General features: G+C 40.4%; 1 protein-coding gene across 2 annotated transcripts in view; it reads right to left on the bottom strand.

The window, feature by feature from the left end:
• Positions 1–2,081: 2,081 nt before the first annotated feature.
• VAV3 (vav guanine nucleotide exchange factor 3) overlaps positions 2,082–16,730 on the bottom strand; it is a 417,957-nt gene continuing 403,308 nt past the window's right edge. The window contains exons 26-28 of one of the 2 annotated variants that reach the window (XM_032155201.2): positions 7,265–7,348; positions 4,965–5,116; positions 2,145–4,294 (exon numbers count right to left, since the gene is read on the bottom strand). In XM_032155201.2, coding sequence (XP_032011092.1) covers positions 4,253–4,294; positions 4,965–5,116; positions 7,265–7,348 — 278 coding nt within the window. In that variant the 3' untranslated portion in view covers positions 2,145–4,252. Of the gene's footprint in view, positions 4,295–4,964; positions 5,117–7,264; positions 7,349–16,730 lie in introns of both variants that reach the window. The other variant, XM_032155203.1, reaches the window with a different exon arrangement.

Genomic DNA, 16,730 nt, shown 5'->3' with positions numbered 1-16,730 from the left:
CATCAAATGAAAGTGGTATATACGTGATCGGGCTCGAGCAGGTCCTGAAGGCCAAGTAAGTTACATGAGGAAGTGGCTCAAACACCCATGGTTTCCACTCCCGCCACCCTGCCTTCTCTTCCCTAGCCTGCACCAATGGCCGCATAAGGAGTTCTCTATGATGAATTGACAGAGGAGAGAAGACTAGGGCCTGGTTCACAGATGGTTCTTCATGATATGCAGGCATCACCCAAAGTGGACAGCTGCAGCACTACAGCCCCTTTGCAGGACATCCCTGAAGGACAGCACTGAAGGGAAATATTCCCAGGGGGCAGAACTTCAATCAGTGCACCTGGTTGTGTGATTATATACTGATACATGGGCTATAATAGCCAATGGTTTGGCTGGGTAGTCAGGGACTTGGAAGAAGCATGATTGGAAAATTGGTGACAAAGAAATCTGGGGAAGAGGTATGTGGATGGGCCTGAGTGGCCAAAAACTGTGAAGATATTTGTATCCCATGTGAGTGCTCACCAACGGGTGATCTCAGCAGAGGAGGATTTTAATAATCAACTGGCTAGTATGACCCATTCTGTGGACACCATTCAGCCTCCTTCTCCAGCCACTCCTGTCATCGCTCAATGGGCCCATCAACAGAGTGGCCATGGTGGCAGGGATGGAGGTTATGCATCGGCTCAGCAACATGGACTTCCACTCACCAAGGCTGACCTGGCTACAGCCAGTGTTGAGTGCTCAATTTGCCAGCAGCAGAGACCAACACTGAGCCCTCAATATGGCACCATTCCTTGGGGTGATCAGGCAGCTACCTGGTGGCAGGTTGATTATATTGGACCTCTTCCATCATGGAAAAGGCAGAAGTTTGTCCTCACTGGAATAGACAATTACTCCAGATATGGGTTTGCCTATCCTGTATGCAATGCTTCTGCCAAGACTACCATCCGTGGACTCACAGAATTCCTTATCCACCGTCATGATATTCCACACAGCATTGCCTCTGTCCAAGGCACTCACTTTACGGCTAAAGAAGTGTAGCAGTGGGCTCATGCTCATGGAATTCACCATCATCCTGAAGCAGCTGGATTGATAGAAAGGTGGAATGGCCTTTTGAAGTCACAATTACAATGCCAACTAGGTGACAATACTTTGCAGGGATGGGACAAAATTCTTTAGAAGGCCGTGTATGCTCTGAATCAGTGTCCAATGTATGGTACTGTTTCTCCCATAGCCAGGATTCACGGGTCCAGGAATCAGGGGGTGGAAGTGGAAGTGGCACCACTCACCATCATCCTAAGTGATCCACTAGCAAAATTTTTGCTTCCTGTTCCCGCGACATTCTGTTCTGCTGGCCTAGAGGTCTTAGTTCCAGAGGGAAGAATGCTTCGGATATGAGTACAGTCTGGAGCGAGATTTACACCCTCTCCCCCGCACTTTCAAGGGCCAGTCAGAGCTCACCAGATGCCGCTGGAACCGCGACGCTTTCCAAGGCACGGACCCCTCTCTCCAGGCGAATCCAATTCCAGGGCGCCCTGCCCTTCACAAGGAGAAAAGAACTCTCCCCGCGGCTTCCACCGGCTTCTCTGGGATCCTTCACGTTACTGCGCTGGACGCTTGGCGGCGTCCATCTCTGCCGCTCCGGATTCGGGGATCTGAACCGGACTCCCTTTCGATTGGCTGAGGGCAACGTAGGCCATCGCCTGTCCATGCAGAATGGCGCTCCCTTATTTCTCAGGACCGACTGACCCATGTTCAACTGCTGTTCACATGGAACCCTCCTTCTCCACTTCGGCCTTTGAAGTTCCCGTTTGAATATTTGCTACTACCACCAAGATCTGCACCTGCGGCGGCTCCGCCCGGGCCCAGCCCTGCCCTTCGAGACTCACCGCAGCGGCCCTCCTACTAGACGCCTAGCGTCCACGGGGCTGGCGGACGGGGGGGGGTGGTGACTCCGACACATACACTTCTTCTGTTCACTGTGGACTGCTGGCGATGGCCGGGTACAGGCCCGACAATCCAATGCCATCCATTTTCAGGGGAACCCTGACTAATACAGGGTTCAATAAAAAGACTCCAATTCTTAGAAATCAATTTAGTTACTATTTATTATATTGACATATTTACAAAATAATACAAAGTGAAATACCACTCTAATTCACCATATTACACAAGGGCTGCATACAGGCAAGACAAAGTATATGGAAAACATTTACTTCTGTCTTTGGTATTAGAACTCTACACAAATCCGCAGCATTTAAATTTTCCAATACAAAGTATTAAACGTAGACAAAGATGTAATTGGTAATGTCACAAAAAGGGGCTCCAATATCCTCTGCTAGGAAACCCCCAGGCCCATGAAATGCAACAGGAAGACTAAACACCATTTATAAGGAGAGGGTCTATTGACTAAAATAAACAATACATGCTACGATACCATCCACAGGAGTGTTTCTGCTTGTGTGAGGCTGCTCCCTCCATAACAAAGTTCGGCTGACGGCAACAGACAAAACATTCCCGAGACAGAGTGGCAGATAAGACTTTATAGGCAGAATCCATTCCAAGAGTACACTTTGAGGTGTAACTTTACTGTACAGAACATTTTATAAAATACATTTTTGTGATCATTTACACATATACAAAGACTTAAATGGTTTTAGCAAATAATAATTTTTCTAAAACACAATCACAGTTTACATAATTCTGAGGTAAAGGTCTTGAATCTATCCTAGATGAAAAGTCCTAGCCCATGAGGGTCTCTAACAGGGGGATGTGTCCACTGAACCTTGAGTTCTGGCACCCAAACGATTGATGAGAGGGCAGGCTACACCTGCTTCATTTCAGAGATGCTTCAAAATTTCAGAACTTAATGCTCCTGGTTCAGTTCTACTAAGTTAATGCTTCTTTTTTTTCCCAACATGAAACACTCTCTGAATCTTGTCAGAACACAACTTCTGCTATGGAGGAAATATTTCCATCAGGAAACGGCCAAGTTAGTGTCTTAACTTGACTGCCTTGAATGGGGACTCTGGACCCCAGGAAGAATGTATTTAGGCTCCTCACAAAAAAGAGTGATGGCTTGGCAAAACAAATGTACTGCAAGACCCATCTTCCCTCCAGTGAATACACTCCCAGGATGGGCTGCAGAGGGGGAGACTCTGAAAGAAGCTGGAAGCCCACAAAAGTCCACTGACCCTCTTTCTGTCCCAGAAATGAATAAAGGACCCAGTTGTGCTTCCCTTCCAAAATCCTCAACAAAGTTGTTTGTGCTCCAAGAAAATGTGGGAATAAAAAAGTCATGTCCCAGGTCATCTTTGTGTGTGTGTCGGGGGGAGGTGGATGGGAGGAAAAGGCATGTATTAATAGATACTGCTGCTATAAAATGACATAAATTATAGCCCTTGATCTGTTTCTGTAAACAATGCCACCTTATTCAGATTATTGGCAACTACTGCTAATATACCTAGCCCAGATCCTTTCATAAAGTCAAGTACTATATTTCCAAAATAATCCTGTGAAATATGAAGGTTGTGAAGGTTTAATATGAAGACACCCTCTCTTTTATGTGCTTGTTTCACCTTTTATAAAGAAGTTTGCAAATATAATCAGGACACCAAATGAGTAATTAAAACCCTTCAGGGGTAGCTCACTTATGATGCAAACCTGAGCATTGGCCTCATATTTTATAATATCATGAGTAACATCTGAGGGTAAAAGTGTTTGCCGGGCAATGAGTCACCTTGTTGGACAATTTAAGACAAGTAGGGCTGGATCTTTCCAGTAAGCTGCTCAAATGGCAGAACTCCAATTTTTCTTCATGCTGGGAAAAGGAAAATTACACTTCTGCTTCTTTGTACCATCAAATAATCTGGTGAATGGCATGTGAGAATAAAGCAAAAGTGTATTAAGATTTACTGATGACTGGCATTCATGGTATCTGACCAGATGAAGTAAAGGGAAGCATGAACCAATGTGTTTGCAGGGCTCTTCTGGGAAGAACAGCTCTTGGTTTTGCCCTGGTCCCTGACAATGACAGACTGGCAGGCTGTTTCTTGCACAGCTCTAGGCAAGCCATTAATCTGTCAGTACCAGCATCTTTAGAAATCTCAGCATTAAGACTTAGGAGGGGCTAAGGAGGGAGGATGTTGAATAGCCAGAAATGCAGCTTTTTAAACACTTCAGTTAATTCACGATGCTGTGCAGGCTTCTATTTATCCCTTCTCTGAAATTTTTGGTGCAGGGTGCAATGCTGGATTTGAATTTATTCATCCTCTTCCACATACGTGGATGGAAACCAGCCCACCTAAAAAAGAAAAGCAACCAACATAGCAACATGACTTTGTATCTGACACATCAAAGGATTCTACAGAGCATTTTGTTTTCATAACACCCCAATTAAACTGGGGTTTTATACCCACTGTAGGTGGGAAGATTGGTTTAACTGCTCTTAGAAGCCTAACCGAGTAAATGATCGAAATGGAGGAATACAATAAACAGTGTTCTAATCCACTAGCACACAAATAAATATGTAAATTCAGTATAATACGGGGGGGAGCTCTGCTGCATAATGATTCCTATTTCTGCTGTAGAACAGGATGAAAAGACAGAGGTACCATGTCCCATTCTTTCCAATTTACATCAGCAGTTCTTATAGATATTTTGCAATACACATAAAGTTTAGCTCTATGGCTCAGGGTCTAAAAAGAACTGAAATGCTCCTCGACTCTTTTCCAAGCAGCAAGCTGTCCCAGTCCCAGGTGAATTTTATTTATGTCACTATCACATTCATTTCAAATATTTTCAGCGAGTCCCTGGTATCAGCAAAATACTGCACCAGTTTCCAGAGGGCAGAGGCCTGTGGGCTGAAAGCTGTAATACAGTATAGAGGCTTCTCCCTGGTGCCACAATGGGTGCAAACAACTGCTCAGTCCCCTTCGTTCACGTGCACCAGCACATCGAGAGGGCCAACTTACCCTGCCGTTTACTTCTCCTCTCCACCAGCCATTTGCACTCATCTTTGTGTAAATCTTCACCACATCTCCCTTCAACAAGGACAACTCTCTCATATCTCTTGCACAGAAGTCATACCGAGCAATGGCAATGCCCAGCGCTTTTGGACTTAACACTGTCAAGAAATGACAAGGAGTGAGAGTAGGTTTGCAGTTCGTTAACAATCATAACAACCTAATCAGATGAATGTTATTGATGCTATCAAATGCACAGTCGTGATTTCATTACAGACCAGCGATAATGGCAGAGGAGCTTGAAAGCAGCAGAATTGCTGTTTCAATTCAATCAGGTGCAGGCAAATTCGCTTCATAAGTTTAAAGAACCATTGTCCTGTTTTTCCATTCAAAGTAAGGACTGGTTTTTATAAAAATCAAACAAAACAAAACAAAAAAACAAATTAAAAAAACTCGTTAATATCTAAGTATCTAAGGAGATAGATTCTAACATAATTTCATCATAAACTTCCTATTGATGGCCCAGTAATCTAACCAGCAACTCCAGGGTAAAGCTTTACGTTTTTATCCAGTAACTGCTTTAACTAACACTCAAAACAATGAAATATTTTGCTCTGATGTAAGTCTCCTGCCAAATCTATGTTATCACTTCTGGTTAAGTGGCACTTTCTTCCCTAACAAGGCTTTCTATGTTAAAACTATTTGGGGATACATTTAGTTATTGTTTTCTATATAATTCACCTATGCGAAGAGGTGTGAATCAGGTCTCACAAAAGGAACACACAAATACCATCTATATTTTCTTTCTTTGAAACAAATACTGCCTTACAGAAAAACTTTACTGACGTATCTAATCAAAAATAAGATGTCAGGGTATTAATCTCCTGTGTTCAGAGTTGAGTTTCTCTCTCTCTCTCTCTCTGTGTGTGTGTGTGTGTGTTTTTAATATTTGATGGCAGGAGAGGAGCTAACTTTCTCCCTGGCCCTGCTGGCCTTGTTCTGAAAAGAAAACTCCATTCCAGTGGTTCATGTTTGTTAGTCTCTAGTGTTTCATAGCACATTTTATATTAACTTCTCTACCTGTTGCTCTTTGGGGTTATAAAGTGTTTTCAATTATATGTTCAGTGATTCTGAGAATCACTCATTGGAGGTTGGTGAAACTTTACAAATCTTAAATGGTAAAGGAACTTAAGTGTAAGAAAAAGAGACAAATGGGAAACACCAACCATCTGTATTTTTAACAGTTCCTAGGGCTCAGGCAGCAGAAGTTATGACCCGTGTTACCCTGGAAGAGCCTGCCCACTTGGCCACAGGGATCTCTGACCTATTATTCATGGCTTTGTAATGACAGAAATTTTTTTAGACTCCAGGTGTCCATCATGAGATAAATGAATGGCAATACTGTAGATTTCAGAACTGTAAAGGGAGTAAAAATAGGTCATTTTATTTTACTGTTCAGGACACAAACCACTTTAATAGCTTTCTCACTGAAAACTGTCCCATTACTGGGCCACTACTGTTAGAGTCGCTGCACATAAAAACACCCCTGTGATGGAAAAACCCAATCATCAACTTAACTGTGTGGTGACCTTGCATAGGTCTCCTAACCCCTCGAGGCCACATTTTTTTCTCATCTATGAAATGAAATGTTTGTACTAGATGACTTCTAAGTTTTTCTAGTTCTAAATTCTATGATTTTTATTGGGATGTGCAGGTTAATTTTTAAAAATCTGTCAGAAAACAGACTTTATCTAATGTATACCCTAAATGTCATGTAAATAGCCATTAAACTCTCTGGGTAATGACAGAAATCAAGACCAAAATGCCCACGCACAAACTGAAGAACTGCAGAATTCATGGGCGCCAGTCATCTTTTCAAGTAATGTGTACTGAATTTTACTTTTATATTTGAAAACAAAGTTGGGATTTTATTTCTATTTATTTTCTTCATGAAAATACATAAACATTGGCTTTTTTCAACTAAACTTTCTGGTCTTCAATAAAAATAATGATATTATAGATTTTCATCCCCCTTTATACTTTCAGCCCCATCCCTCTGCAAACTCTCCCCAACAGATAAATTATAGAATGTCTCATGGCATGAGCACACACACAAACACCAGAGGAGTGAAATGTCATGATGAACGGTGACCTTATGACAGAGAAGAGTAAACTGCATGGTGGTAATGGAACTCGAGGGATTGTCTTTGAGGAGATGTATCCATATGAGAAGCCATACATGGAACTCAAATATTTTATTTGCAAGCAGAAGCAAGTTGAAGAGACAAATAAAAGTAGTAAAGCAGTACCTGACCAGAAAGGAGTGGAAGAAGGGGGAACAAAGCTGTAGTCTGGAGGAGTTACAAAAGAAAAGCCACAGAACAAAGAGGGGGCTTCGAGAAAGAAAGAAAAAGAGAGAAGCAAAAGAGCATTTAGGTATTGGCAAAAATATCTCAACACAACCATTTTCACCCACTTCTTTCCTATCACCATTTCTAAATGAAGAACAAGCCAAACTTTTACATTTTGATAGACAATAGTATTTTGCAATTCAGAGCTGTCTATCCTTTTATAGGCAAACACAGAGAATACCCACTCCACACTGCCATCTTTGAACCCCATCCATCCAAGGATGGCCAACAATGGCCTCATCCTTTTGATGTGGTGCCCAATTCCCACTTCGTTACATCAGTGGAAAGGGGTATCCTGTAGATGCTTACTGTAAAGTAATCCTTCACATCAAAACTATTATAAAGAAAAGCCTGTAAGATGGTATCAATGAAACATGCAGAACCCATGGAAAATTCAAGAAAATCATTCATACAATTTGTTAGAAACCACCTCCATCCTCCCAACCAAGCATGCGCATGCCAGCTTATTTTCAAAAGGAGAAAAGTGCAATCAGAAATGAAAACCACTCTGACTCTTATTATAGCTGCAAAAAAGTAAATATATCCTCCACATTGTAGAGATGTACAGAAAAGTAACATGTCTATGGATGCTCTAAAACTTTTCATTTTACTTTTAATATAAGAGCTAATCACATTTATCAAATGGTTTTGAAGTCTTAGATACCATGCTGAAAGTGCCATACTCAGTATTTCACTTAATCGTCACAACTCTAAGAGGAAGGTACTAATATTATTTCCCCTTTACATATGGGAAAAATCTGGAATCAAACCTAAGTGACGTGACTCCAGGGTACCTGCTCCTAGCGACTGCTGCACTACTCTGCAACTGCCACTCTGCTTCAGGCACCTCCGCAGGCAGCTATATAACTTGACCTGCTGATACCATGGTGCCACTGCAATGGAAAAGGAAGGTGTGGTTGTATACTTTCTCCCAGTATTTATTCTCCCCTTCTTTCATGTCTTAGATTATGCACTGGGCTATGTTTGCCTAGAGAGAAGGCTACATTTCTCAGCCTCCCTTGCAGTTCAGTATAGCCATACAACCAAGTTCTGGCCAATGGAATATAAACAAAAGTGTCATGAGACAGCTTCTGGGACCTCTCCTAACAATACAGTGGACGCACGCTTTGCCTTTCTTTTTGGCTCTTCATTCTATCCTGCTGTCCGGAATGTGAAAGCTACTATCTTGGTTCATGAGGAGGAAAGCCTCCCCTTCAGGATGGTGGAGCATGAGCCTGAAGGAACCTGGATCGCTAAAGATTTCCTGGAACAGAGATGATCAGCCCTGCCCCCCAGCCTTGGAGTATTTCCAGGATTTTTTAGGAAAGAGAAATAACTATCTTCTTGAAGCCTATTTAAGGTGTTTGGGTTGCTGTTACTTGTACCATGGCCTAATCTGAACTGTGACAAAAAGTTTTCTACAGCCAAGGATGAGGTAAAAGTGAGCTAAGACAACTGGGAAATGAGTTCACATCATCTTCCAATATATTCTGCCTCTGTTCAGGTAACTGCTTGGCTTGCCAGCCACAGAATTCTTCCAAAGTTAATATTCTTGTCATGAAAGGGTCCTAGGGATATCTGTGGATAGCAGTGACTTATTAAGGAGATTCCCAGACACCACCCAAGCAGACTGGCCAAGAGAATTGGAGGGAGTTTAGTTATTCTTAGAATCTACGGCCTTGGAGCCCTCATATACACACTGATGCATTCATGACAGACTTTTCTCATGCATGGCCTCATTCATGAAAAATGTTTACTTTTCACCTACCATGAAGTATACTCTTGTTGATAATCAAAGTCCTTTTCTATTCCATTGCACATTCTGCAGTACATTTTTTATTTTTAAGTATACTGATACATGCCATTACAACTAATGTTTATAATCAGCCCAAATCATTTTCAGCCGTGCAGTAGAAATGGTACATTTTCATTTTCTTGAGATCATGATATACTGTTAGAGGATAGGATGCCACCTCCATTTTAATGAGCAAATGACACACATCTAACTCTATTATTGGCAGAAAATCTGGTGCTAAGATTCCTATCCTATGTCTGTGAAAACTTCAGTTAGAAGCCCTCATTCTAAACATTACTTCTGTCAGGCATTAGAATTCTGTCCTTGGACTGTTTTCTTTTTTCTTTTTTTTTTTTTTTGAGATGGAGTTTCGCTCTGTCGCCCAGTTTGGAGTGCAGTTACGCGATCTCGGCTCACTGCAAGCTCCACCTCCTGGGTTCACGCCATTCTCCTGCCTCAGCCTCCCGAGTAGCTGGGAATATTTTCTAAGTGTCCATCCTTGTGTCCCTCTTTCTGAGACTATTTTATCCATAAAGAAATAAAACACTATATTTCTCCAAAATTTTCAGTGAAGGTAATTTACACCAAGAGTCTGGAATATAACAAGAGATAAGTTAGCTCTAGAAGAGAGAAATGATAAGCCAGTGAAAACACAGTTAAATGCAAATTAAATAATTTCAACAATAGGTAGATAAATAAGATAACCTATCTGTAATCTTAAAATATCGACTATTCCTGAAGGAATATGGGTAATGCTTCACCAAAGGACTTGAAACTCTGTTTCAATTACAGAATATCAGGGTGCTAGCCCTGTCTCTTATCTAACTCTAAAAGCCTTATCATCATTTGCATTCCTATCAAGTAGCTAGAATTAGAATCCTCTTAAATCTTATCTAAAACATTATAATTCCATCCAAACCGTAGTTAGCCCTCACAGTTAGGCTTTGGCCCCGCTGCTGTCTTCACTTAGACTAATTTTTTTCTCTGATGAATGTGGGAGATTCTTGGATATGGTTTGGCTTCTCACCTGAATTTCAGTCTATGGCTTCAAATGTTTTCATGACACTGCTACGAAGACTAGGTTTTATGTCTGATTTAATGTGTCTGAAACCAAATTCCTCATCTTCTTCCCTGTAATCTAGCTCAAACTCCCATGTTTCCCCCCTGCAAGAACTCTCCTGTTCTCTCTGTGAACTACCCTTGCAAAGTTAGCACACCGTTCAGCCCTCCTTGTCCCCTTTCTAAGTAAACTGCTTTCTTCCTCTGCAATATGAAGTTAATCTTTCATTAATTCTCAGCTGCACCATCCCAATTCAGGTATCTATATCATTCCTACCCTCAGAAAACTGCCAGCCAAATGGTCTTCTTGCTTCTGGCTTTCTTTCTCTTCCGTTCTAAATACTGCCTCACAGCAACTCACCTTTGATGTAGAGTCCATCATGCTATTTGCTAAATTATGAAATCCAAACCCTTGGCCTGAATTCCATGACAATTCATAATCTGGCCACTCTTGCCTCTCTAATGAAATCTGCATACATTTCCACATGTGTTCTCTTTACCCAGACCAGCTTCCTACTACCTCCTGAGGCCCTCAGCTACATTTCCAACTCCAAATATCTGCTCATTCTGCAATGCTGCTCCTTCCCTGGCCTCTGCTGACCTTAACTTCCCTGTCTCAAGTCCAGCCCAGACCCCTCCCAGGAGCCTTCCCCGACAATCCAGACAACACTCTGGCCCCTTCTTTGACCTTTCCTAGCCCTCTGGTAGGCATTTGCATCATGGCACTTCATGGCTCTGATATTTAATTACTGTACGTTCTGTGTTGTATCCCCAATTAGACGGCGATTCTGGAGGGCAGGGGCCAGTTCTTATATTGCTTCTGCATCCTCCACAGGATCAGGTCCAGTGCTAAGCAACTGAAGCTGCTGAATGGACAAGTATCTCGGCAGGGTATTTAATTTTGCAAGTTCCTTATGTCTCCTCCTTCCATTCCTTTAGCTCATCTTCTGCTCACTTAAACTGCTCCATAAGACTTCCAACAAAGGCCAGCAAAACACAAAGGAAAGAAAGCGAAATATGTTTGGGTTCTATTCCCCAGGCTTCCTGGGAGCCACAATCTATCAGTGATATTCCTACAATAACTATTTTTTTTTCTGAGATGCTGAACACCTATTAAATACTGTATGTCTCACAGCATTAACCATACTCTATGCCTGAGGAATCTTCTTAGGAGTAAAAGGTTAATCAGTTTCTCCTGCCACCCAATGTATAGCTCTCAGCCAAACATTTTAAGGATTGGTAGGGATGCTTTCTACTTTTCTACACACTGTAGTGTGACTTATTGTTGCCACTCGTCCTATATAACAATGGTAACTGCCTTTGGGTCCTTAATTCCTTTGAGCTGGAAAATCAGCATTCGAATGCCTGGCACCTACTGAGACAAGAGTAAAAGATAACATGTTTCTCCAGGAAAGTATGGATTTAAACCCAGATGTAAGCAACATCAGAATAAGGTATTTGATAAAAATATTTTTAGAATGATTTAACCTGGAAAATATATTTCCATCCATACTGATAATATATCCACGTGTTTCCATATATACAGATGCATGGTTTCATCATCAATCTCCTCCTATCACACCAAGAAACTTCTAAAGTAAAAATTATTGGTAGGTGCATGTCCTGGAATAGAATTAAAAAGAGCCCAGTAACAGTGACATTTAAATGGGAACCTTGAGGTGGTTATCATCTCCTGGACTTGTCATTCACTGCCTAACATTAAAGATAACCTATCTGTATCATGTTATTCTGGAAGCTTCTTGAAAGAGAACTCTTTTATGCATATTAGCATCCACTTAGATAATATTACACCAATACTGCGACCTTTTTAAATAGGTAATCATTTGCAAACTGGATGCTTCGTTTAAGGGCCTAACTGTCCCTCTTTTGCAAACACTTTTAACTCCACATTAGCATAGACAAGGGAGGACACCTTGCTTAGAGAGACCATCACACTTAGGTAGGTATTTGGTTATTTTGCATGTGTATGACACCTGGATCTCAATTGAGCTAACATTCATGGGGCATTATTAGCAAATGACTCAGTGGCTCATAATTTAGTGACTTAATGTTTCCAATTAGAACTATTAAGAGCACAGTCAAATATTACTTATCAAGTTTTCCAAGTTAGCAAAACCTGAAGTACTAACATTACCTAATATAAATAGAAGTTATCTGTTAAATAAATAAACTGGGAATAGAAGTTATCAGCATAGCCATAATAACTGACTGGCAAATCATTAGTGGTTATTATTCAGTTCTGAGACCTGACTGAGAAGATAAAGCCACAAAACACAGAAGAATGTCAATTAAAAAGAAAAAGAACACAGTGTTTATGGTAGGATAAAAAAGTACTAGTGACTGGATATTTGATGCCTATACTTTTGTTGTCAAGGCTAAGGATTGCTTTAAAGTATTATGTTCTGCCTTGATCGTGCTATTAATGTTCATGAGCACATGAAAATTTACTCAGTTTTCAGTAATATTTGAAATTTTTACACATTGGAAACCAACCTAATCGACACTCTTTCTTCAGGTACTAGTAATCAAATCCTAAGTATTTTTGAACTAACAATTATTCTTTACATGTATCAGAGAACATTACCCTAAGTTATTTGCTAAGTATTCTCTGGGATAAACATTCATTAACACTCAGTTTTTAGTTGTAACAAGCACATGTGTTCTCACTCACTTAGGTAACAAAAAGTTGTTAGTAAGAATATGAGAAGTAAGAATATGAGAAGTAAGAATATGAGAAGATTGGGCCAATGGTACTGTCAACACTGATCACTTGCGTTTGCTGCGCAGCAGTGGCCCTAGATGTTTTCCTGAAGAACTGTACTCCTAAGTGGGATGCTTTGATGAGCAGTCTAGGAGATTCTTTTTGCCAAGATTGTCTACAGATGGCCTAACACCAGAGAACATGCTGAGAATTTAATGAATGCTTAATTTAAATTTGTGATCCTTACCCTGGTTTTATTTTAGAACTCATGCATATCGTTTTAGATGCCCTGCAAAATTCATAGATAGAGTATCAACTATCTGCTCCCCAATCTCTCCCAAACAAAATGACCTGAAACCCTATTGTTTACTGCTTATTGTATATTTTATATATTGTCACTGAAAAAAAACTAGGAATAATTTAGATTAATTTCATTTAATTGAATGCTGACATCTGGTAAGCAGACAAATTTCTGTTAACCCAAAATCCAAAGCTGTAGCGAGGAAAACTTATATCTAGGATTATTGTAAAAAATAAACTACTACTTGGTATTCGGTGCTACAGAGTATAAACATATGAAGCCGTTAACAAGAAAACAAAGTAAGTATAAGGTCTTTCTTATTGCTATGGAAAACTGCCTAGGGATTTCAGGTTATTTATATGCATATGGTTTATCAAGATGTTAATTCTAAATCTATATTTTAAAAATATTTGGCAGACATTTACTATTTTTATTTATTATTGCTAATGTGCCAAAGACTGCTAAGATATCATAGGAGATATAATGAATAGGTACAGCCTCTGACATCAAAGGAGCTTAGAAATTAGTGAAGAGATAGACACAGACAGAAATTATGTAGAGATATGGATGGAAATGATTCATTTTGGATTGAGAATGCTATGATTAGACTTTAGGCTCTATTGGAGCCCTCAATACAAAACAAAAACCTTCCCAACTCCCAGTTGCTCAGGGCAAAAACCTTAGAATTATTCTTAGGTCTTCTCGTAGTATTATACATCACATCTGATGTGTCACAATATCCTTTCGGATCACCCGCAAAATATAAATATAGTCACCTATATGGCTACGTGCTGTTCCAGGCCACTATCATCTTACCTTGATTGCTGTATGGGCCTAACTGGTCTTCCTGTGCCTACCTTGTCATCTCTTTTTCATGGTCTTTTTTACAATACAGAAGCTAGAATAATCCTATTAAAACTTTAAAGGCAGACCATGTTTCTCCTTTGCCTACATCCCTCCAATGGTTTCCTGTTTCTTCAAGGGTAAAAGCTGTAAGTCCTTTAGGGCCTTAAGTGATCTGGCCTCACTTACCCCTTGAACCTCATCTCCAGCTACTCTTCCTCTTGGTCCTTCTGCTCTGGCCACATTGCCCAGTCAGACATACCCCTCCCTTAGCACTGGCAGTTCTCTCTTTCACCTCCTTGAGACTTGACTCAAATGCAACCTTCACAATGAAACCTGCCGTGATGTCCTATAAAATTATCACGGATCCACACCACTAGTGCCATGTGATGCTGACAGAAACAGAGCTTATTGTGGGAACAAAACACAATCAGAGAAGTAGGTAGAGTGCATACAATCTCCCAAACTCCCATTGTCCTACTGCTGAGGTGACGCACAAGTGCTCTGCATGCACTGTGGTTACAGTTTCAGCATCCTGCTCTATGTATTGACAGGATATTTATGCAAGCTTATAATAACAGAAGCTCCCTGGTCACACAAGTGGCCTGTTAGAAAGGGGAGCTTCTAGAGCCAGTGGCTGGTGTCAGCCTGCTCTACCATTGAACTAACTCAGAAGTGATGAACCAGCTTTCTGCTATGCTACCAGAAAGAGGGAAAATGAGACTATAGTTTTGTTTTTCATCACCCAACCAGCCAGTTAAAAATTGTAAGCCATCCCTCAGCACTCATGAGTACCACTCCCTTGGTATGGTTTTTTTTCCCCAGAGCACTCAGTAACATCTAACATAATACATTTAATTATTTTTCTAAATCCATTGGCTACCTTCCCTACTAGCAAGTGGAATCTCCATAAGAGTAGGGAATTTTACCTATGCTATTCACTGCTGTAATTTAACAGTGCTTGCCCTGAAGTAGGCTGTCAATTAAGATCTGTTGAATGAATGCATTAATGAATAATGAATGAATGAATGAATATGGGGAACTATGGAGGAGGTTAATGGTGAGGATGCAACAACTAAAGAATAAATGAGGAAAGAAGTGCTTGGATTCGATTCAAATATGTAGAATTGTAGAAAGGGAAGGGTGGAAATTAACTGTGGAAGAATGAGTTTTGAAAAAAGAAAAATCTGAGCCAATGAGTCAGGCAATATTCAAATTTTTGTGCCCGGTCTGACAAACTGGAGTGCATCTATCAGAGGGTGGTGAGGATGGTGAGAAATTGACAACCACTTACATGATGAGGAATTGATTAATTATTTTAAAAAAGAAAAGAAAAGCAAGGAATGAAGAGGTAGGAAGGAAGCATGGGAAAGGGGAAAGAACATACCAGGTGAAAAGTTATCATGAGAGGGAGAGTGTATAGTATATTTATTTTGAATATACAATACATTATTTTTATAGTATATTTGGGGTTATATTGCTAGTAAGAATATATATTTATTTTGAACTAATCATAGTAAATAGCTATAGTACATCAAATTTCTAGATCAATAAAAGAAAAAAAAACTTAATTTTGTTCAGAAAATAGGGTGTTTTGTGTGGTATTGAACATAAAGTCCCTTGAGTGTTCAAGCAAAGCCTGATGATGACTTCTCAGGAGTGTTACAGAATGTTTAAAAAAACCTGTATTAGGGCTAATGGGGATGGTAAGTTTGAAGTGCCTAGATACAAGAAGAGTTTCTCTAGCATTCCTACCTATTGCTCAGATGTTAAGTTGTATTGTATATAACACTTGAGACGTGTGTAAGATATAGTATTTAATGCAAGCAGAGGCTCAACAAATGTTGAATGCACGAAGCAATGAATGAAAGTATGACTTAATGAAAGGAAACCCTAGCCGAATATGTAGTCAGTTTATTAGTGCTACTAAGAGCAAGAGAGTTGCAGAGTTAAAACCTGCTACCCTATGCAGATTTGGGATTCAGCAGGGGAAGTCAAATATCAGTCATATATCAGGAAAAAAGAGATATCAGCATTGATCCTCATAACTAGAAGCCTGGTTAAATTTTTAGGAAGAAAAAATGGGAATTTCTCCCAATTTAGATGAATTTCTGTTTGTTTTTCAAGCAAGAGACTAGTAAAACCAAATTCTTGGATCAGGGCTGCTATATGAAAGCACTGTGGTAAATTAACTGCATTGAGACCAGGTATGTATGTATGTATGTATGTATCTATGTATGTAGTTATTTTTGATATTGAGTCTCCCTCTGTTGCCCAGGCTGGAGTGCAGTGGTGCCATCTTGGCTCACTGCAACCTCCGCCTCCTGGGTTCAAGCAATTCTTCTGCCTCAGCCTCCCGAGTAGCTGGGATTACAGATGCATGCCACCACACCGGGCTAATTTTTGTATTCTTAGTAAAGACGGGGTTTCACCATGTTGGCCAGGCAGGTTTCAAACTCCTAACGTCAAATGATCCACCTGCTTCAGCCTCTCAAAGTGCTGGGGATTACAGGCATGAGCCACTGTGCCTGGCCAAGACCAGTTTTCAATTTAGAACATGAGGTTATATGAGACACTATAAAAGTATTAATGAACAGTATAAAAGATGAGAAATTCTAAGATCATAAGTACTGCTCTGAGCCTT

This window comes from Hylobates moloch, unplaced genomic scaffold, assembly GCF_009828535.3.
Source record: "Hylobates moloch isolate HMO894 unplaced genomic scaffold, HMol_V3 SCAFFOLD_5, whole genome shotgun sequence".
Classification (NCBI taxonomy): domain Eukaryota; kingdom Metazoa; phylum Chordata; class Mammalia; order Primates; family Hylobatidae; genus Hylobates; species Hylobates moloch.
Note: the sequence above shows the minus strand (reverse complement) of the source record. Positions and strands in the feature narration are given on the sequence as shown.